Source organism: Misgurnus anguillicaudatus, chromosome 12, assembly GCF_027580225.2.
Source record: "Misgurnus anguillicaudatus chromosome 12, ASM2758022v2, whole genome shotgun sequence".
Taxonomy (NCBI): domain Eukaryota; kingdom Metazoa; phylum Chordata; class Actinopteri; order Cypriniformes; family Cobitidae; genus Misgurnus; species Misgurnus anguillicaudatus.
The window spans coordinates 12,351,895-12,375,542 of NC_073348.2; the positions used below are offsets into that span (position 1 = coordinate 12,351,895).

General features: G+C 36.7%; 1 protein-coding gene across 1 annotated transcript in view; it reads left to right on the forward strand.

The window, feature by feature from the left end:
- LOC129447569 (uncharacterized) overlaps positions 1–23,648 on the forward strand; it is a 134,377-nt gene that overhangs the window by 101,617 nt on the left and 9,112 nt on the right. Inside the window, exons 26-39 of the mRNA XM_073873689.1 lie at positions 5,199–5,372; positions 5,732–5,902; positions 6,076–6,249; positions 8,631–8,801; positions 9,084–9,260; positions 9,637–9,810; positions 10,922–11,095; positions 11,294–11,467; positions 11,731–11,904; positions 12,148–12,324; positions 12,799–12,972; positions 13,112–13,276; positions 13,887–14,060; positions 15,485–15,658. Of these exons, the coding sequence (XP_073729790.1) occupies positions 5,199–5,372; positions 5,732–5,902; positions 6,076–6,249; positions 8,631–8,801; positions 9,084–9,260; positions 9,637–9,810; positions 10,922–11,095; positions 11,294–11,467; positions 11,731–11,904; positions 12,148–12,324; positions 12,799–12,972; positions 13,112–13,276; positions 13,887–14,060; positions 15,485–15,658 (2,427 nt within the window). The remainder of the gene's footprint in view (positions 1–5,198; positions 5,373–5,731; positions 5,903–6,075; positions 6,250–8,630; positions 8,802–9,083; positions 9,261–9,636; positions 9,811–10,921; positions 11,096–11,293; positions 11,468–11,730; positions 11,905–12,147; positions 12,325–12,798; positions 12,973–13,111; positions 13,277–13,886; positions 14,061–15,484; positions 15,659–23,648) is intronic.

The following is a 23,648-nucleotide window of genomic DNA, read 5'->3' on the forward strand; positions in this document are numbered from 1 at the left end:
GGACACCCATGCAGAGCCAGAGCCCAACTCCAGCCAATTGCCTGTTTGACAGAACGCTGGAGACAATTAAGAAACATCTGCCATCCAGACTTCATGACCTGCCTGATCATCGCCCGCCAAAGTCTCCCTGGACTTTAACGGCCGTGAAGGGGGGATATGTAACATCTGGCTGGACGTCAACTGGAGGTCTCTTCAGTCTGGGTCGTTAACGATTTCATGCTGTGACCCTAGATTGAGTTTTGTCACCAGGTCTACTCAGACGCTTTCATCAGAAGATCCTAATCTCCTGATAACACACATTTCCAGACCTATCGACTCTCTCTGGCTGTCTTTATTGCGCCAATCTAAGCAAATTAACACCTCAAAGCAAACTTCAAACCGTGGCCAGAGAAGAAGCAGCCATGACACAAAAATGTGTCTGTCTAAGATCACAGCTAAGACCAAAAAAAAAAGGTTTAAATTGTACATATTATATATCCTTATATTGCATGTTTGCATCTGTAATGAACCACTTTCTTGTAACACTATAGGGATGCTTTGTTCGTCTTAGCATGTCTCACACTCTTAAAATGGTTGGGTTAAAAACAACCCAATTGGCAACCCAGCGCTGGGTAAATATTGGACAGAACACACGTTGGGTAACACATTTTAACCCAGCAGGTTGGGTTGTTGAGAAAACCCAACATGTAGTCATTTTAACCATTTATGGGATTAATATTCTGGGTTTTGGGTTATTCTTGCTGGGTTATTTTTATCATGTGCTTTATTTTAAATCAAGACCATTGTTAACCGCAAATAAATGTTTATTTGACTGCAAAATAACTACAAACTCTTAAATTTTTACAGTTGTAAGTTGCAAAATCATTTAAAGGAATAGTCTACTCATTTTCAATATTAAAATATGTGATTACCTTAACTAAGAATTGTTGATACATCCCTCTATCATCTGTGTGCGTGCACGTAAGCGCTGGAGCGCGCTGCGACACTTCGATAGCATTTAGCTTAGCCCCATTCATTCAATGGTACTAATCAGAGATAAAGTTAAAAGTGACCAAACACATCAACGTTTTTCCTATTTAATACGAGTAGTTATACGAGCAAGTTTGGTGGTACAAAATAAAATGTAGCGCTTTTCTAAGCGGATTTAAAAGAGGAACTATATTTTATGGCGTAATAGCACTTTTGGGAGTACTTCGACTCGCCTGAAAAGTCCGTTCCCCTTCTCCCTCTCATAATGGGAGAGGGAGGGTGTTACTGCGCCGAGTAACGTACTCCCAAAAGTGCTATTACGCCATAAAATATAGTTCCTCTTTTAAATCCGTTTAGAAAAGCGCTACGTTTTATTTTGTACCACCAAACTTGCTCGTATAACTACTCGTCTTAAATTGAAAAAACGTTGATGTGTTTGGTCACTTCTAACTTTATCTCTGATTGGTACCATTGAATGAATGGGGCTAAGCTAAATGCTATCGAAGCGTCGCAGCGCGCTCCAGCGCTTACGTGCACGCACACAGATGATAGAGGTATGTATCAACAATTCTTAGTTAAGGTAATAACATATTTTAATATTGAAAATGAGTAGACTATTCCTTTAAAGGACTGCTTACTGACCCAAGTATAAATATATTTATAAAATATCATAAATTATGCACATTGAAGTAACAATGTAACATGTTGAATCAATTCGTTTGAATTTAAGACAGAATTTGTAATTTTACAGTATATAAATGAAATACTGAAATGTGCATAAACAAAACTACAGCAGTGTAAGAAAAGAAACAATGTAATTGTTAAATTAAAAGTAAAATCATTCATAGATGTGTAAAGTTTTTTTTACAGAACAAATGTTTTAAGTTTCACAGAATGGAATGTATTTGACTAAAAATACTTCATTTATTAAAGTTAATCGTCGCGAACAAAGATGTACAAAGGAATCGAACAGGAGAGGATTCGTCCATTTGAAAAATGACAGACTACAGGAAATCCCATAGAAGCACATTGCCTGGGGTATTTATTTTCAAGTACTTAAAATGCCTTTAAACCAGAGACTGTAAAAAAAATGCAAGTAGTGTCTGTGACGTCACCCATTGGTTTGTGAAGAGCATTTTTTAAGCTTAAAGTTTGCGGTGCGTGCCCTCGCCATCTTGGCCGAATTGCAGTTTAAGTCACTTCCGTATTCAGAGAGACTGATTGAGAAAAAAGATTGAGAGATCTGCTGCATGTTTCCCATGGCCAGGACGAAAGGAAAGGGTTTCGAGGATTCTGTCCAGAGAAGAAATTCCACCACATTTGTTGCAATCTACAAAAGAGGAAAAAACTTTTAGTGGTCTGAACTGAATGATCAGATTTAAGTATTCAGAAAACCATGTGGGCCAAGTGAATTATACATTTTATAAAAATTATAAGGCTTTCTTTTGCATCCCTGGCCGCATTACCACATTACCACCACGTGTGAGATTTTTTTTCAAAAATGCGATGGCCTATCGTTGGTTTGCATAAGACTTTGGTGTTACATCCTTTAACTGTTGTGCCAACAACAAAGGCTGCAAACCACACAGACTGACAAATAGGATGATCTGACTATAAAGAATAAAGTGCTGCAGAACTAAAATGCAGCAGATAATTAAAACATTCCCAATACATTTTAAATAGGAATTATAATGTTATACTTACTGGCTGAAGTTGTATGAAGGTCTTGCTAGCCTCATCAATGGATGGACGTAAAAACCCAGCACACTCTAAAAAAAGAATTGGAAAAAACATCACATCTGATCTTTGCTAAAAACATAACATCTCTGTTACAGCTGGTCAATATAAATTTGAAATCACAGAAGACAACCCAAAAATATTATGAAATGAATATAAAATAGTAACTAAATACGACACAATAACTAATCTAATTTCATATAACACATATACATGTTTGTTAACCGATAGTCACTTCCACGCAGCCTCCGTCTTGGTGACAAATACGTTTATATTTTCAAGTTCATGTCCAAACCCTTAAGTTATTATTTAATTTTAAAAGAGAGGAACAAGCAATATACATACAAGACACCGGTTCTTGGAAACGCTGTTTGGTTTTCATTTATCGACGCGTTACCTGCCGTACCGACTGTGAAGTGAATGTGCTGCTTGTCCCTGCCTCAGTGACAGAGTACACGCCGGCTCCGTGATCCTCCGCTGCCGGTTAACATGTGCTCGCGCCTCGCGGTCTGTCTTTACATATCGAATGACAAGAAAGCAACTCGTTTGTTGCTAAATTTAATTTAACAGCGTCGCTATCGCTTGTTAAGCTGGGAAAGGGATAACTGTGTGCGTGTGTGACACAAGAAGCCGAAGTGGGCGTTGCGGAGGTCGACTCGGTACCGGTTTTGACTCGCTTTGTTAAAGGCTTACAGAAATTGTCATGAGTTAACGTAATCAACCGTGTGATGGGGATTTTGTAACACCGATTTTATTAATATGCCATATCAAACATCTTAGAACGATTGTTCGAGTCAATTTGTGTAAATTGCGATCTGAGGTAACAGTAGTCATTCCTCCAAATTACACCCGTCGTCTTAGTCTGTATAAATTATCACGTTGCTGTCTCGCAAAATGTTATAATCTTGTTTATATTCATGAAATGTTCACAAAAACATATAAACTTACCTTGAAAAAACTGCAGTGACTCTGTCCTTTCACGACGACCGTTGCTGAGCACATTCAAACATCAAGGGCGCGAAGCACATGAGCCTCTTCAAACAACCCAACATAATAACCCAGCAGTTTTAACCCAACATCTAGAAAACTGAAACTACCCAAAAAGTGTTTAAAATGTAAAAAAAAATAACCCAGCAAAACAACCAAACAGACTCAACCCAGCATTTTGGGTCAAAAAATAACCCATCCATTTTTAGAGTGCATAATCCACATTTATGAGATTACTATTTGATGTGTGTTTAAGTAATATCTTGTCTACACTCTAAATAATGCCCTTTTCCTTTCCTGATCAATGATGTGCATTATCTCACCATAACTGTTACCAAACTAATTTAAGATTAATCCAAGTTATCATTGAAACATCTCTGCATTAAACAAACCATGCAGATTAAGTCTTGGGAGAACAAAGACTTGTCTTCCCGCTCGATCATCACCCATTCGATTGGTCATCTGAACTTCAAAGGGGTTGGTCTAAACTCAGGTTAAGAGGCCTGCACCTCAATTCATCGATGCTCACAGCTACAGCTCAGTCGCGCACAGCACGCCACACGGCTGTTTAACAGCGAGGCCGCGGCGCCCAGTCGGGCTTGCTGTGAGACCTGGCCCTCTCTCGGATAGTTTTTCGGGCACCCTGACACTTGGACAAACTTCAACAAACTGGACAAATTAATCGCCACAGATTAACCAGACCGACGGATTAACTCAAAAAGGAACAACTCCTATGGACACCTCAGGACTCCGTCACGTGACCACAAACTCAGGAACTCTCACAAAAGCCAACGCAAGTATCGCTTGTTCATTCGCTGTAAAAAGTTATTGCCCCTTATTAATTAAGGTGTTTCTCAGAGTTCTGATGGTTTGTGCAGAAGTTAAGTCTATAGTGATATTGCCCTTCTTTTACTCTCTTAATTTTCCATTCTTTCTATTTCATATATGTTTCTCGTTTTTTTGTTTGTATGTATACTTAGTCCTGTGTGTTTTTGTAGTGTAACGTAGTTTAATAAACCGGTTTTGCATTTCACAATTGAATTGTTTCTGTGTTCAATGCTCATGAAATCAATGTCACTTAATTCGCCTTTAAGATCTTAAAGCTACATGCTTAAAAATACTTTATAGCAGTAAGAATGTTATTTTCTAAAGGCCACGGAAGTAACTTCTTAATGTACAATTATGAGTATTTGCTGGACAAATACACTAATTAATTGTTATTATTATTCTGCTAAATCAGTTTAAAATCTTAATAATTTGTATAGTTAATTACAGTTAATTGTACTTATTATTCCATTTGAGCTTAATCTGGGAATTTCCCCAAATTCCCTTAAATTCCCGTAGTGTTTCGGTCGGAGGTTTATAGTGTTTTAAATAACGTTATTCCCCTCCTCCCGCTGATTCGCTACAATTAAATTGGGCCAAAGACAGGAGCTGCAAAAGGCCTACAATTATAATAGAAAAATAAAGTTTTGTAATCTAACATGATCTTTATCTTTCTGTAGGTTTCTAAAAAGTCCTGCTGCAGAAGAGGCGTGTAAATATCTGACTGAAGTTTTGGATCAAAACCCCTTATTGCTAACAGAACTGGATCTGAGCGACAACAAATTAGGAGACCTGGATGGAAACAATCTTTCCGCTCTTTTAATGGACTCACATAGCAGACTGGTGAAAATTAGGTGACTAAAATATACAATACAACTTTTTATTTATTTCTTATAGTAGCCTACATATAGAGGAATGTCAGCAACATGAGAGACTTCCTTTGTTAAGCTGATTCTCATATTTTCAACAAAAAAACATTTATTGCACTCAAGTAGCAAAAATGTGCTACACCGGACTTTTAGTTATAATAAAGTGTCTTTAAAGTCTCTTTTCCTTATATTAGAAGATGAGTAACTTAAAATGTGTTAGCTGTTAAACATAAACAATAAAATGTTGACACTAATAAATAAAAGATACAGTATACAGTGTAAATTAAGTGTTTTTCATTAAAAGAAATGCAAGAAGTGTAACAAGTTCATCTAACATGTTTTAGGCTAAATAAATGTGATCTAACAGAAGAAAGTTGTTCAGCTCTTGCTTCAGTTCTTGGTTCAGACTCAACCAGTCTGAAGGAGCTTGACCTGAGCAATAATAAACTACAGGATTCAGGAGTGAAGCTGCTGTCTGATGGACTACAAAAAAACTCTACATTAGAGATACTGAGGTGAGTTTGGACATTATAATAAAGGTCTCTTTTAGCCACTGTATTCAGGTAAATGGTTCTGGAGTATAATATATTTAAATAGTTTAGTAGTAGTGAATATTGTTCAGAGAAAGTGTAAGTTATTTGATGATCTGATGTCGCTATCGTGAAAGAATGTTAACTTGTTGTTCCAGACTTTCAAACTGCAGTATTACAGAAGGAGGTTATAAATCTTTAGCTTTAGCTCTGAAGTTAAACCCCTCCCACCTGACAGAGTTGGATCTCACAGGAAATGATCCTGGAGAATCAGGAGTAAAGATGCTTACTGATGTACAACAGCATCCAGACTGTACACTCAAAACACTGAGGTAAATTCTAGAAAGCATGTAACTAAAACTCCATTCACACAGCACTGTGATTCCAGAAAATTCAGTAAATTGGCAGAGAGCCTTTTGCGTGTACACAAACACATGTTGTAAGTGTTCTGGGATCGATCACTTTTGTATAGTTTTTATTTGTTGGTGAAAATGTCAATAGCTTTTTGTTATAGTTGTCATCATTATAGATTAGTTCTTATTTAGTTATCATCTCGGTTTTGTCAGTAAAAACTCATTGTTAACGATTCATAATTTATTTGTCACGAAATTAACACTGGACCTAGTAACATTGCCGTAACATTTACAGAACACATTCTATGTGAACAAAAGCAGAAAGAGATTCCAGAAAAATCATTGGCAGTGTTAGGGGCTAATCACACCAAAAGCGCTTGGAAACGCAAGGCGCGAAACACTGCCTTTAAAAAAAAAAAAGAAGAGCAGTGCGATGCAGCTTTTTATATTGCTAGGCAACCACCGAGTCAGCTGTCTTGTCAATCAAATCTTGAAGCGTGAGCGTTCTTTTGCTGGTAACTGTCATATTAGCAGAAACTTTAAAAAGAGGGCGTTTGCTCTTAACTTGTTTAAGGTTGAGAGGTGCACAAACACACAGTGAGCGAGTGGAGTCCGGTTCTTCAAAGCAACTGTAAACTTCCCTCACCACGACGTAAGGCCCGCCTCTCCCCTCATTCAATTGGACAATGGAAAGGCGCGAATGACGTCGGGCGCTTCTCCGTTCTCAGCACTCCTTCAAAAGCGTGTGCTGTGGCTGGTGGCAAAAAAACGCAAGGCACTCGGCGCGCATAAACAGCGTGCAAACGCTCCCTGCCCATAGAATATCATTCAAAAAAGGCGCCTGCAACTGCCATAAACGCTTTTGGTGTGATCAGCCCCTTAATGAACCAAAATCAAACAATCCGCAAACAAATCCCGGACGCATTTTCCATAATCTCTGTGTGAAAAGGCCTTAACAGAGGATGCCATGTCTTTGAAAAAGAGCACACGCCTGGTAAGGCAGCTAAGCTGGCAATATTTGAATGAATGGTGTATGGACAAAGATGTTGCACTGGCATATTGATGTCATTTTTTATTAAATTAATTTTACAAATGCATCACATGCTTTACCAAATAAGCATTATATGAGCATGAGCTACATTGACCACTTTTATATTAGTGTAAAATGTTTTAGTGGCAGCCTTAAAGTGTTAATGTTAATGCATTAAATACTGTGAAATAACAGAATTTTATAAATTGTTACCCTTATTTATTGTATGGCTATGGCTACAGATTTCTTCATAAATCCTAAAAGGAAAAAAATCCATGTCATTATGTACTGATGTTCACATTGCTTAATACTATATTAAATAAAAATATAATCGCATTGTTCAGACATATTTGTGAACAATATTTGTGAGAAATGTGCCTTTTGTGTACATAGAAAGGGAAAGAGTTCAGCTCATGAAAAATGGGGGCAAAAACAAAAGTGTTGCATTTATAATTACTATATTTAATAGTGTTCTAATAATAGTATACTACATTTCAGTAGTACAGTGTATGATGCCAATGTGCCCATAGCATAACACTTTAAACATACCATTTTACTGTATTGATTACCATTTGCAAAGCAGTGGTTTCACCACAGAACCATGTTCCTTTTTTTACGGGACTCTATGCTGGATCATGAAATGACACTTTGAGGAAAGCCACCAGTGTTTGTGCATCTGAATTAACTGTGAAACTAGTCTGACTTATAGCCAATGAGAGATGATGTCACGAGTGCGACGGATACCGGAAGGCACAAACAGCTCAAGTTAGCTTCTGTCATTCAGCAAGCTCTCTTTTAAGCTGTCCTAAAAATATATTCGCTTAGTCAGATAGCTTAAAATGGTTAATGGCAAGTAAGAGTTTTAAGCGGTGTGCTGTTCCCTGCCCTCGACTTTACATAGGCATAATCGGGCAGCTCTTGAGTGTGATGTCTTTAACACTCTGTTCCTGGGCAGCTTTATTTGATAAAGAGGGCAATATTACCGTCCCTCACGATTAGACGGTGCGTTTCATTGCCTCAACTTTTTGTGCCTGTATTGCTCGCTTCACCTTTTCCAGAAGCTGACATGTGCTGTTTGCACTTCCCTTCTATGCTTGTGATGTCATCTCTTGTTGCCTATAAGATGGAGTAGTTTCGTAGTTTATTCAGATCCGTGAAGATCCCCAAGGTGTAGTTTCATGACGCAGCATCTTGTTCCCTATCTCAAGGAACAGAGGTTACAGTTGTAACCGAGACGTCTCTTGTTTTTGTAGCAAAACCGTGGTTATTTAAGTTAATAGTGCTAACAAGCACCAAATACTTGTAATCTTTCTGTTTTATATATTTTAAGATTCTTAAAAAATCCTGCAGAGACAGCCCTAAAGTATCTGAATGACGTTCTTGGTGAAAACCTTCTATTTAAGAGAGAGCTGGATTTGAGTAAACATGAACTACGAGAATCAGGATTGAAGGATCTTGCTGCTGTACTGGAGGATAAGCACTGCAAAATAAAGACACTGATGTAAGTTACTATTTAAATCTTTGTTGTCTTTAGAATATGTTTCTTGAGAATGGGAGTGTAACCAAACTTCTTAAAAAATGTGACCAAGAAGGGAGTAAATAATAAATAAAATTTGGCCCAGAACTAAAACCCTGGAGAACACCAGTGGTAACTGTAGATGTTCTAGATTGAAGTTCTAGATGTAGATGTTCTAGCTGAGCTGTACAATTTTTTAGCATGAGCTGTACAACTTAACACTTTGATAAATGCTTAGATGAAATGCTTTGTGTTCTCATTCTGTAGCCTCAATGACAAACCCTACATCAGAGAAGAAGATTGTGCTGCTCTGGCTTCAGCCTTTATATCAAACCCTTCAAACCTGATCGAGCTGGATCTGAGCAGGAGCAAACTTAAAGATTCAGGAATAAAGTGTTTCTCCACTCTGTTTGAGAATTTACAGTGTAAACTGAAAAAACTAAAGTAAGTATTAAGCAAAAGCTATAAATATGTAAAAACTTTACTGTGAAATTTTTTTGTATATCTAATAGCTGGGTAAAAGCAGGAATAATAATAATCTGAATAAATGATAAGAATAAGAATATGATACATTTAATAAATTAAAAGTATTCTTCAACACTATTTATACATGTTATTTATTTCTCAAATAATAAACAAAATACATTATCACAATATTTACATTGAATGTATAAATCATTTATTATATTAATATCTTAATTAATAAATATATTAATGATGCAATACGTAAATGTAAAATAATGTAAATGCCAAATAATCGAATGCTAAATGTGTTTATATTTTTGCAATATTATTGAATTATATTTATTTATTCTCCAAGGTTTAATTTTGTTGATATTACGAAAGAAGGTTGTACTCTTCTGGCTTCAGCATTAAATGCAAATCCTTCACATCTCCGAGAGCTGGATCTGATTGACAATAAAATAGAAGATTGTGGAGTCACAGAAATCTCAACTCTACTGAAAAATTCTGAATGTCGACTGGAGAAACTGAGGTTTGAAATTTTGTTACTCTTATTGTGAATTAATTCATAATTATTAGGCTTAGTCAGATAGCTTAATTAAGATTGTTAGATTATTTAATATTGAATGTTTATAATACAGGCATTAATATAGGTAGCCATAATAAGTAAGCAAATAAGTAATGAAAAGGAGCAGGAAATCAGTCACAATAAGGTATAGTGTGCAGCCCCCCAAGGGATTAAAGTGCCCCCCCAGTTGTGTCTAAACATGAATCAACTTGTGCTGGCAAATGTTAAGACGTCACTAAAAGCATATACACTAAGACTTTTCACCCTGTGCTCAACCCTGGGTTATCTTCATTCTAAACTGAAGCAGGATTATTTCCACATTTTACCAAGGGTTTGAAAACCCTGCTCTTAAGCAGGATAAACATTGCATTTGCTGGGTTAACCCCACATTGCAGTGCCAAACGTGTACTGTGTGAAATGAGGTTATAGTGAAACTGTGTGTACAGTCACAGAAACTGCAATTCCTAGGCAAAGGGCAACTGCACTTCAGATGATAAAATGTAAGTTTGATCTATTTTGGATGCATTATGCATTTCGTCACAACATAATTCCCACAGTTACATTTTTGTTATGCCATAGTTTGTGTAAGTTTATTATTTTTTTGTCATTTGGAAAAACAATATGAAGAAGTGTTTCAAAACGTTTAACCAGAAGTGTGTGTGTGTGTGTGTGTGTGTGTGTGTGTGTGTGTGTGTGTGTGTGTGTGTGTGCACTTGCGTACCTGGTAATTATTACGTTGTGGGGACCAATTGTCCCCACAAAGATAGGAATGCAGGTATTTTTGTGACCTTGTGGGGACATTTTGATGTCACCATGAGGAAACAAGCTTATAAATCAAACAAAATGATGTTTCTTGAAAATGTGAAGTAGAAGAAAGGGTTTCTGTGATGGTTGGGGTTAGGGAATGGGGTAGGTAAGGGGAATAGAATATACAGTTTGTATGGTATAAAATGCATTACGTCTATGGAATGTCCCCACAAAACATGGAAACCAGAATGTGTGCGTGTGTCAAGGCTTGGTATTATTTAAACAGCATTAATATGAGGGTATTTTTATTATTTGTTTTCTTCTGTAGACTTTCAAACTGCAGTATTGCAGAAGAAGGTTATAAATCTTTAGCTTTAGCTCTGGAGGTAAATCCCTCACACCTGACAGAGCTGGAACTCACAGGAAATGATCCTGGAGAATCAGGAGTAAAGATGCTCATTGATGTACAAAAGAAATCAAACTATACACTGAAAAAACTGAGGTGAGACATAAAATGAAAGCATGTATATGTTGCTTTTAATACCCTGCATCACAGTGACAAAGTCACTTCAGGATTAAAACATGTTTTATTAGCTGGTTATATCCAGTACACTGTACAGTATCTTCTGTGTTTTATCCCAACAAATGTACACGTGAACTGGATTGACTTTTAAATTTCTGCCACCTCCCTTCTTTTCAGGCTTTTAAAAAGTTCTGAAGCTGAGAATGGCTGTCAGTATGTGATGAATGTTGTCCATGAAAACCCTTTACTCATATCAGAGCTGAAACTGACTCGCATTAAACTGACAGACACCAAAGTGAAGCACCTGGCTGCTCTTTTAGAGGATAAGCACTGTAAACTAAAGACAATACAGTAAGCATTTCTTTGGTGTCAATTTTATACATATTATACTTGATACCTTATTTTCAATTGTATTAAAAGTATTTTAAAATACATAAATTATACAAAAAAGAGGATTTAAGAATAAAAATGTTTGTTCTTTGATAAGGTTTAGGAAACTAACATAAGTGAGCCAATGATGAATCATATACTGTAGATTTATGTTTCTGTTTGTTTAGTTACAGTATGTATGAAATTACTTGAATAATTTGTATAACCTGTTTCATTCTCTGCAGGTTTGATTATAACTGTATTTCAGAAAGCGGCTGTGCTGATCTGTTGTCAGCTTTTAATACTAATCCTTCAAACTTGAAAGAGTTGGATCTGAGTGGAAATCAAGTTGGAAACGCTGGGATGGAGAAGGTCTCCACTTTGCTGAAACATTCACTATGCAGGCTGGAAAAACTGAAGTTTGTATTTTTATTTATAAAGATTTCTGTATATTAATTTAAACATGTTTGTCTGTCATAGTGAAAGATAAAATAGCATTTTTAATGTTTTTACAATTTACACTGTCAAATAAATAAATAACAATCATGATTCTTATATAGTTATAAACTTTTAATATTGACATTTTGTTTAATTTGATAACATGTAGTTGTACAGAAGCTGTTGTTCCCAAGAAAGTTAAATAAAATATATTTTTTTAATAGGTTTTCAAACTGTGGTATTACAGAAGAAGGTTACGAAACCTTGGCATTGGCTCTGAAATCGAATCCCTCACACCTGACAGAGCTGAATCTAACAGCAAATGATCCTGGAGATTCAGGAGTGAAGAAGCTCATTGATGCACAAAAGACTAACCAAGGCTGTAAATTGCAGACCATCAGGTGATTAAAAACACAAATATATAATAATAATAAGCCCCAGACATTTAATCTATGGTATTCACATGCTTAGTCCTATGAAGGATATTAGCCACTAGAAAAACGTTTTGCACTAATAAATATGCAAATATGTAAATCTCCTGCTTGCAAAGATATTGATTCCAAAGTCAAGTGTATAGTAATTACTCAGTTAACCAGAACTTTGGTTTATTAGGACCAGCAATTCACTTTTGAAGGAGACCATGTGATCTCACTGGACTCTAGCACACAACCATATATTTAGCAGATGTTTTTTCCCAAAGTGAATATAACAGTAATGAAGTAATTCATTTTAATCATAAGAAGTGTTGCAATAAAAAAGGACATTCATGATAGTACAGTATATATTACATTGGGCCAAGGACAGGAGCTGCAAAAGGCCTACAATTTTATTAGAAAAAAGTTTTCTAATCTAAATTGATCTTTATCTTTCTGTAGGTTTCTAAAAAGTCCTGCTGCAGAAGAGGCGTGTAAATATCTGACTGAAGTTTTGGATCAAAACCCCTTATTGCTAACAGAACTGGATTTGAGCGACAACAAATTAGGAGACCTGGATGGAAACAATCTTTCCGCTCTTTTAATGGACTCACATAGCAGACTGGTGAAAATTAGGTGACTAAAATATACAATATAGCTTTTTATTTATTTCTTATAGTACATATAGAAGAATGTCAGCAACATGGTCTGTTATTGTAATGTGTTAAATATGTGATGAATTACAACAAAACATATTGTTATTAATTCTGTTTAGGCTGAATCATTGTGACCTCACAGAGAAAAACTGTTCAGCTTTAGCCGCTGTTTTGTCTTCCAACACCATTCTGAAAGAGATTGACTTGAGTGACAGCTGTCTGCCGGATTCAGGAGTAAAACAGCTCTGTGAGGAACTGAAAATGTCAAAGCTGAAAATTCTTAAGTGAGTATTATCAATATTAAATATGTGTGCACCTGTTCAACTTGACTTGAGAATTAATTAAAATGTTGTTGTTATTTTGCTCCAGAAAACAAGTATACAGATAATATACATAAAAGTGTTCATTGTAAACTTCCAAAGTCTGTTGAAGTCATGTCAGTGCTGTTAATCCAAACATGTTAAGTCAAGCTCCCGTGGGACACTTGTAAAGTTGTAGGATTCACAATATGCGTGTGAGCCTTATTGCACTGGAATATATAAGTCTTACTGGTCGTGCCATACTGATACACCTAGACCAGGTTCTCGGAGCACAAAATGCTTTCAACAGACGTTAACAAGGAATGCACATTTCAAAAAGAGAATAACTGGATACAGCATTGTATTTCAGAGAAACAGATATTAATTATAGTTAACAGATTTACTATAATTAGTTATTATTTTAATATTTTTTACAATGAAAATACATTACTGGTGTGCATCTTATAAGACAAAACAATGGTACTGATATATCTTAAGATATCTCACTGCAAGCGGATTTCAACTTGGCAGAATTAATGACAGGTTTATGTTTATGCTATTATTGTTTTATCAATGTTTTATTATGTTATTTTAGACTGAATAAATGTGGTCTGCAAGAGGAAGGTTGTTCAGCTCTTGCTACAGTTCTTGGTTCAGACTCAACCAGTCTAAAGAAGCTTGACCTGAGTAATAATAATAAACTACAGGATTCAGGAGTGAAGCTGCTGTCTCATGGACTACAAAATAACTCCACACTGGAGATACTCAGGTGGGTTCGTTTTAAAATAACGGACTCTTGCCTTCCTTTCTGTGTGATTATTCAGTTATCAAAATTTGTTTTGTAAGTATTTTTTAATATATTTGTACAACATCTGTAGTATTGTGCAGAAGTTTAAGGCCACCACAAGTGTTGTTGTTTTAGCAAAGTTTTATTGACATCCATATTTTTTACTCCCTTTATCAGGGTACAAACAGAAATAAAACAAGACATTTCTATACAAAATTAAGGGTGTCACGATTTCGATTTTAAATCGAAATCGATCGAAATTAAGTCACAGCTTCGAACTTCGAATTAAAGAATGGGATCGTCAATGCTGCCACGCCCCCATTTCACGTCTGGTCGGCTTGCCAAGCGAGGAAAAAAACTCTCAGAGATGCCTTTAAAAACATCTGTCCAGCAGAAAGTGATCATATTTTAAACACGAGGGATGTATTGCTACAACTCCTTGAAATGCATATAATAAACAGGATTACCAGTGATCTGACTTTGGACAGAGCGCAGCTCTCTGCACGTGCGCGATAGTGAGGGAGGCGCAAAGATGCAGCGGGTTATATTTTAAACAAAAGGATAGTTTGCCTCAGCTTGCATGAAACGCATAAAACTGAACAAATACATAAGGATTACTACTTTAGTTTATGTTCAGACTTCGGACAGATGCGACAGCGTGTGCACGTGAGACAGAGAGAAGCGCAGCTGCTTATATGCTGGATTTATTTCAGATGCTATGAGTCCAAGACACGCGCATTAAGTCCATGTGCATTAAGTCCATGTTAGAGATGCGCGGATGGACTATTATTTCATCCGCAACCGCATAACAAAACTCATCATCCGTCCACCATCCATCCGCACCAACGTTTCTGACCAGTTTTCAAAACCGCACCCGCCCCCCATCCGCTGACTGGGCGATGCAAGACTAGAAAGCTCTAGAATATCAGCAGTGAACTCCGTCTCCGATTTACGCACAGGGACAAAAATAAATAAATAAATAGCCTAAATTAAACGCACAAATTACATAGCCTGCACTCCTGATTTACCACTTTGTAAAACTTATTCCAGGCAACCCTTTTCTGACCTTCTATTTCCTTTGTTTTTAATTCTCATTTTTTGAGTTTGTCACTTACCCTTCGCCGGCGTTGATAAGAGCTGTGTCAAAATGCATCCTCATTTCTCCGCGCTGTTAATGATAGAACGAATGGATCCTTAACAGCTGAGGATATCCCAAACAATTAAAAGCTTTATTAAATAAAAGTGTTTATTTATTAGAAAACTTTTTCTTGTCATTATATCATTGCAAAACAACAAATTTAATGGTTACATGGAGCTCTAAGACTTTTGCTCAGCATTGTATATACAGTACAGTTAATCTACTGTGGTTTGCCATAACTAATGTTCAACTGGTATTCTTGTTTCAGACTTTCAAACTGCAGTATTACAGAAGAAGGCTATAAATCTTTAGCTTCAGCTCTGGAGTTAAACCCCTCACACCTGACAGAGCTGGATCTCACAGGAAATGATCCTGGAGAATCAGGAGTGAAAAAGCTCACCACTGTACAAAAGAAATCAAACTACACACTGAAAACACTGAAGTAAGCAATAAAATGTTGTTTTTCATAGCAGTAAAATAAACAAATATGTATTTCCATCAGTTGACAAAATTAATACAGATGTGGCCTTTAAAAACGTGCGTTTTCTCCCGCAGCATTCGCCAATTCGCCTCGCGGAGTCTTGCAGAATTCTGCAAGTGTTTTTGCGGGGGCTACTTTCCTTTTTCCCTTAAAGTGTTTTGCTTCACAGAATATCCACCAGATGGCGCATAAAAAACTAAATGTTTATGCTTTGTCATTGCGGTTGTTTCCAGAAGTTCATAAGGGCAATTGCTGAATATTTAACATTGCAATTAAAACAGCAAAGTGAGGTCAACCCCTTCTTGCCAGCATAACAGCACATACAACTAATAAGACGTGCAATGCGCATTTATACTGAAGTGCAACAGAGACCCTTACGGAAATTAACCATGGTTTTATTGTGGTAAAAGTGTAGTAATCATGTTTTTTGGTGTATTGATTACTATCGGCAAAACTACGGGTTTACTACACTAACCATGGTTTAGCCTAACTATGTTTTTTTTTTGTAAACCATTGTTGTCAAAACCATGGTTATTTTGTGGTTACCATGGTTTTACTACAGCAACCATGATTTTTTGGTTTTAATTGTAGTAAAACCATGATTAATTTTCATAAGGGGAATTTAGTGTGAGCCTAATACACGTGACTCTATTTACAATGAATATCTTAATTATTTGTGTTGTCGGATTTTGATACCGTTTCATTGTTTGTTCATAATATTTAGGGGTCAAGCCCAGAATGGGCGAAGACCCCTATTGTATCCGTTAGTTTTCTTCTTATTCTTCCGTCTTCTTCTTCTTTCGCCATTGCGATCTATGGCCGCCCATAGCAGCGTACATAGGAATGTTATGAAATTTGGCATGCTTTTAAAGGACTGTCCAAAAAGTCTTCACAGCAAATTTGGAGTCTCTATCTCAAACCCGCTAGCGCCAGCAACAGTCCAAAATTGCACTTACGTTTTTGCTTATAACTTCTGACCCGTAAGTCGTAGAAATTCTTATTTCCTCTGATTCCTTGGATCAAGACGATTCGATTAGACCCTATGACGTAATTTTCCGTCATGAAAACTTTTCCGCCATTTTGAGTTTTTCGTAAAACCTACTTTTGCGAACTTGTCCTAAAGCTTTTGCCCGATTGCCAGGAAAATGGGTATGCAGCATCTAGAGACACTCAATGCAAAAAGTTATAAACCATTCCGTTATCGTATAGCGCATCAACGAATTTTAGGAAGAGCGCAAAAAAAACAGGTTTTAGTCTGTATCTTCGCCAATCTTATGTCTATTGACGCGACACTAGGCAGTTGTGATGGCAGTCAGGATTTGAGGGGGCATGCAGAGTTTCGTCACAGCACCACCAAGTGGTCAGACAAATGTTGTACATGCTTATAACTTTGGCTGCGATAAACGTATTTTCACGGGACTTGATTTTTTGGAGTCCTGAATAGTTGCCGAGTCCAACGATACCAAACATGCCAGAATTCGCCTTATGGTTCACCCTGCGCAGCAAAAAAATTCTTAAGAAACACGTGCGAATAACCCTCGAAAACACCGTAGGAAGAACATTACCTTACCTTCTGAACAAAAAGTTCTATTGGCGTTATATTAAAATTTTCATCAGAAATGGACGAAAATTGCAAAAAACTAAAAATTACCTTTAAATTTTGTGTTTTTTTACACATAAATGGTTATAACTTCGTAACGCAAAGAGATTTTTTCACCATATTTAATACGCTGATGTACGGCCACAGTCTGAGGCCACACAAAAAAAATTGTATTCTTGCACCACTAGTTGGCCTTATAATTGAACAAAACCTTTGAAATCAAGCCACCCTCTGGTCATACAACTGTTTCTTCACTAAACTAAAGTATATAGTCATAAAACTAGCTAGATGTAACACAATTATGACCTGAGGTTGCATGCACAATTTAGGCATTGTGCCACCTAGTGGTTTTGAGATAGAAATATGGTATTTTTGCCTAAAATTACTCCAACAGTACATCTAAAACCTTGAGTCATCATGGATTATTCCTTTCATGGCTTGGAGTATAATCATTGGTGGTTGCCAATTAACTCCCTAGGAACCTATAAGAATACCTTATCAACCGTTTTTGCAAGAGCTATATATCTGCATCAGAACATCATAGAGACATGGGGGTGAGCTTTTTTGACTCATTAACACCACTGTAACATTTTGAGAGCTGAGTATTGCCACTGCAAGCACCACTCACATATCCTACAGTGTTCTGCTTGTCAGTGCTCATCGAGAAGGGAGGGAGACATTTCACTGAATGACAACACAGCTTTTTTGCTGATAACTGTTATAATATTTTGTCTGAAATCAAGAGATTTTCTTAGGTTCTTTAAACTGCTCATCTGAACTCAATTTTACTTTCTTCTGTGCCCTTTTTGGCTTGACCCCGGTAATTGCTGCTTGCAGCTATATTTATAATTATGTTCGTTTTTCTAAAAGTCTCAATATTTTAAAGAGATTAATGTGGTACAAAAAGCCATGTTTTAAAGTTTTTAAAAAATGTTTGTAAAAATATGTTAGTATTCTTATATATTAAGAATAACAATATGATACTGCGCTAAAATGCTTTACATATGGAAAGAGGAATTCTTCTCAACCACCACCAATAAAGTTTAAAAATTATTCTTTAGAAAAAATGGCGTTTAAACCCGACCAAACAAGAAAACATATACATACTGTACAGTGGGCATATGATATCTTTATTTAGTTTTACATATTTATATTTATAATACCTTTAATTATACCTTTCTTGCGCATATAGGTAGCAGTGTTATGACTGTTTTAATCCTTTCAGCCGTAATTCATAACTGTAACAAATATTCAGTGGCTTTGTAAAATCACAAAAATAATTGATTCAAGTAAATTAATAAAATCTCTTAATGTCACTTATGTATTTTTTTAGTTGGTCAAACCAAAGCAAATGACTAGAAATAGATCAGGTAGCTTATTTTTATTTAAAATGTATAGATATAGGTGTTTACTACATGTAATAAAATAGCGAACAGAGAAACCTTTACGGACAAAAAACATCTCCGAAGTGTTGAGTTTATGAATATTTACACTTACAATATGTACTTTGTGAAATGTGTGTGTAAAGTAATCAATTTAATAACATGTGGCTGTATAGACAAACAAGCCGCGTCTCCTTCCAGATATCTTATCTCAGACGTTCGCATTCAACACTTTTAAAAATGTATTTATATAAAATCTAATTTATGAATTAAAAACAAGGTTTTAAGTTAAGACAATAATAAATTATACCCCTTTCTGCTTTGTTTAAATTGACGAGCATTTTTTGTTTTAAAGTTAAAAATGTTTTAGTAATGTAATATATTAGTATTTTTATATATTAAGAATAACAATATGATACATTTATATTGCGTTAAAATGCTTTACATATGGAAAGAGGAAATTATTCTCAATCACCACCAATGAAGTTTAAACATTATTCTTTAAGTTTAAACCCGTGGAGCGAACAAGAAAGCATATGCTTACATGCCCATTCGGCAAATAATATATTTTTTATTTAGTTTTACAGTTTTAAAAGTGGCAAAAAAGATCTTAAAACCTAATGAATACTGGTCTCTGTAAAATGTATATAAATGCAGATGACAGCAGATTTGATTCAGTTCACGTACTAAGAAATGGGAGAAGTGATGATTTGTGATTGACTGGGGCTAATAGAATTACTGCCACACTCAAAATACACCAAACCAAATGATCACTTTATATTAAACTTAAGCAACACACAATGTGAAAGTCATGATCATATAACTTTATTTTGTATATATACATATATTTTTGTTTATAGACATCAAATATCAATTGATTTTTTCTCTTTTTATAAAAAAAAACGGTCACAGCAAACATAACGCAGGCTTCTACTACTTACAAACATGCACACGCGGGTGAGGGTTAATAAACCTGCCGTTTTATGAGAGTCTCTTCGTGTGTGGGATCCAGGCAGGTCTGCTTTTCCTCCAGACCTTGACGGGTTGTGTGCTTATGGTGCGGCGCTGACTGATCGGCGTATGACATCAGAGTACCTCGAGAGCAAAGGTGAAGTCGGACCATTTTGTAACATTTCGACCTGCTCTGCCGGTACTTTGATGTCTTCGCTGCCGAACTGTCTGCGCAGCGCCACATAGAAACGCCCTTTGACTCTTTAGAGCAAAGTACCAGCAACATGAGAAGTGGTGGCACGCAAAAGAAAGTGAAGGTATGCTAAAATATAAAATGTCAGACAGGGCCGCTGGAAGTCATTTTGAACAGGGGGTGCTGTGAATTATTATTATTATTTTACAAAGCCTATAGGCCTATTTAAAATACATTTTAAAAATAAATATATTGAGTTTCACAACTTTATTGTCATATACACTTCAGCGCACACTTTGTGGGCATGCATCAGCGAAAGGTGAGTTTTTTCTGGGTCATCATGGTGCTGTGTACCCATGTGTCAACATATGTCAAATTAAGTTACCCGATATCCACTTAATTGTATAAGTTATAAACATTCATTTGAAATAACTTACAGCGTATGTAGTAGATTTGTTAAATACCATTTAAACAAAGGAACTGCAAGGGTTGGAGTTAAAACACGCTGGTGAAAACTGGAAAAAACGGTTTTCTTTTGATTCCCTGAGAGAAGATCGATTAGCATTGGGGGTTGGCAAAGAATTGGCAGACCTGGGGGTGGGTGGTTTTTAATTTCTTGACTCTGTGTCAATGGTAGCTGCTAAAACTAGCAGCTATGTGCATTAAATTACATTTTGGAATTAACTTCCTTCATATCGTTTTATTTATACACTGTAAAAAATATTTTTTGAATTTGTAAGTAAAGTTACCATTAAATATGTTTTACAAACAATTGGTTTACAAACTATTGGATGTTTGTGATTATCAGACTTGTGTTTTACGTGATTAAATCAGGAAGATTACATTGGTTTCTTTTCAGTGTAGAACACTTTGTCAACAAAATGGAAAAAATATAGTATATTAAACATCGCTAAAACAAAGAGTGAATTAAAATTAAAAAAGTAATAAAACTACAGCTGCTGATCATTTTGTTTACATTTACTAGCATTTTCTTAGTGAAAATTGTTTCATAGCTTTTTTTAAGTAGCCAAAATCCTACCCCAATTTATTTCAGTGTAGGTTTCTCATTTTATATCAGCTTTCTTTTGCTTTTCAAAGGGCAGTCTACCTTTGCTACCGCCAGTGCTTTTAGTGGGCCGGTAGGCACTCAGTACCGCCACTTCCAAATATAGCTCTTGAGCTTACCACCACCTCTCTGTGCGCCCAGAACGTGCTTTTAGTGTACTGGAATGCTCATTTGCACATCTGTTTAAATCAGAAGTTTAATTTAACCATTTGGCTGCGCTTCCGCTTTTCAAAGTGCACTTGACAATGCACGCTTCCTCCGAGAGCAGGGACTACATTACCCACACACCCTCGAGTTAATTCAATTCAATTTTATTTATATAGCGCTTTTCACAAAAGTTAATTGTTTCAAAGCAGCTTTACATTAAAAGAAGCAGTGAAAAGCACAGAAAACGACAGATAGCACAACAAAATACACGATAGCATAAGCAGTTATATTTGCTGCGGCTATGCCTCAACATTATAAGCGAGCGTATTACTAAAGTAACGTCTAGAAGTGGAAGCTTAAGTTAAGCCCAAAAAGGCTGCCTCCCCGGGGTAAAAAACCCTCTAGGAGAAAAAAAACCTGGGCTTTTTAGCCAAAGAAGTAAAAAAAGTCCTAGGAGGGAAAAACCCTTGGGAGATATAATATATATATATATATATATATATATATATATATATATATATATATATATATATATATATATATATATATATATACACACACATATAAACGGATAAGGAGATTAAGCGGAGATTAAGCGGGTTCTGCCGGTGATCGTTGGTCAGGCATCAGCTGGGCATCACGTTGATGGACAGCCAGTAGATCAGAGGTGTGTCGACTTTCACATCTACCGGAACTGGGTCTGTTTGTCTCATTGTCCTCGGGGTTGAGGACGAGACAGGGAGAGAAAAACAAAATCATATTAACGTAGGGGCCGGTCACATGTAATGAAGTGTCACACAGTGATGTGGTTTAAATCAGCTTAGTTCCAGACAGACTAACTATTGGGGCATAATTATATTATCCACAGTTGAGGATTTTGCAAATTGGGGGCCCAATGCGAAGGTATATATGGTAACTAAGGGTCACCTTCCGATCTTTAAGAGAAAATGAAACCTTAAGACCCGTTTGACTAAGGCCTAAAGCCCCACTGTCGTCGTAAATGCAGATTCAGTGGCAAACGGGTCTATATTGCATACTATTTACAAGGCCACGAGAAAACGCCATCATCGCAACCTGACCATACGTGTCAACCTGTTTGACTAAGGCTGGAGGCCCCACTGTCGTCGTTAATGCAGGTTCAGTGGCAAACGGGTCTGTATGGCATACTATTCACAAGACACATGAAAGCGCCAAAATCGCAACCCGACCATATGTGCCAACCCGTTTGACTAAGGCTGGAGGCCCCACTGTCGTCGTTAATGCAGGTTCAGTGGCAAGTGGGTCTATATTGCATACTATTTACAAGGCCACGAGAAAACGCCATCATCGCAACCTGACCATACGTGTCAACCCGTTTGACTAAGGCTGGAGGCCCCACTGTTGTCGTTAATGCAGGTTCAGTGGCAAACGGGTCTGTATGGCATACCGTCACAAGACACATGAAAGCGCCAAAATCGCAACCCGGCCATACGTGCCAACCCGTTTGACTAAGGCTGGAGGCCCCACTGTCATCATTAATGCAGGTTCAGTGGCAAACGGGTCGGTATGGCATACTATTCACAAGACTCACGAAAGCGCCAAAATCGCAACCCGACCATACATTCCCACCCGTTCGACTAAGGCTGGAAGCCCCACTGTCGTCGTTAATGCAGGTTCAGTGGCAAACGGTGGCAAACTATTTAATGCAATTAATTTTTAAGTGTTCATGCAGATAAGGTTTTTATTTATTTATTTGGTTGGTGTGTGTTATGGCCGTGAGTGCTTTGTTCTGTAAAAATAACTATTGCGAGTTAAGTACCTTTACTAGACAAATTATGCGAATGCTTTGTTGAAGAGAAAAGTTTTAAGTCTAGATTTAAAATGACCGACTGTGTCTGATTCTCGGACATCGGTTGGTAAATCATTCCAGAGCTTAGGGGCTAAGTAGGAAAAAGATCTTCCACTTTTAGACACTTTTGATAGTCTAGGGATAGTGTATAGACCAGAATTTTGCGAACGCAGTCCAGAATATGGATTGTATTCTGATAGTAATTCTCTAAGATATGAGGGTGCTAAGCCATTTAAAGCTTTGTAGGCGATTAGTAATATTTTAAATTGCATGCGATATTTAACTGGTAGCCAGTGTAAAGATGCCAGAATTGGGCTTATGTGGTCATACTTCTGAGATCGAGTAAGTACCCTTGCAGAAGCGTTTTGAACTAGCTGAAGCTTGTTTATCTGATTTGCATGTCATCCCCCGAGTAGCGAGTTACAATAGTCTATTCTAGAGGTCATAAAAGTATGGATAAGCTGTCAGATGTAGACAGTATATGGCGTATTTTTGAGATATTTCTAAGATGGAAGAATGCTGTGCGGCAGATGTTGGCGATATGACTATCGAAGGATAAGTTGCTGTCGAACATCACACCTAAGTTCCTAACCGTGAAAGATGGCACCACAGTACAGCCATCTATGTGCAATTTGTAATCTGACATTTTATGTTTGTAGCGATTCGGTTCGATAATAAGTATCTCTGTCTTATTGGAGTTGAGCTTAAGAAAGTTATGTGCCATCCAGTCACTAACATCGCTAATGCGAAAAAAGCGGATGCATCGCTTTTGCTGCTGTCAATG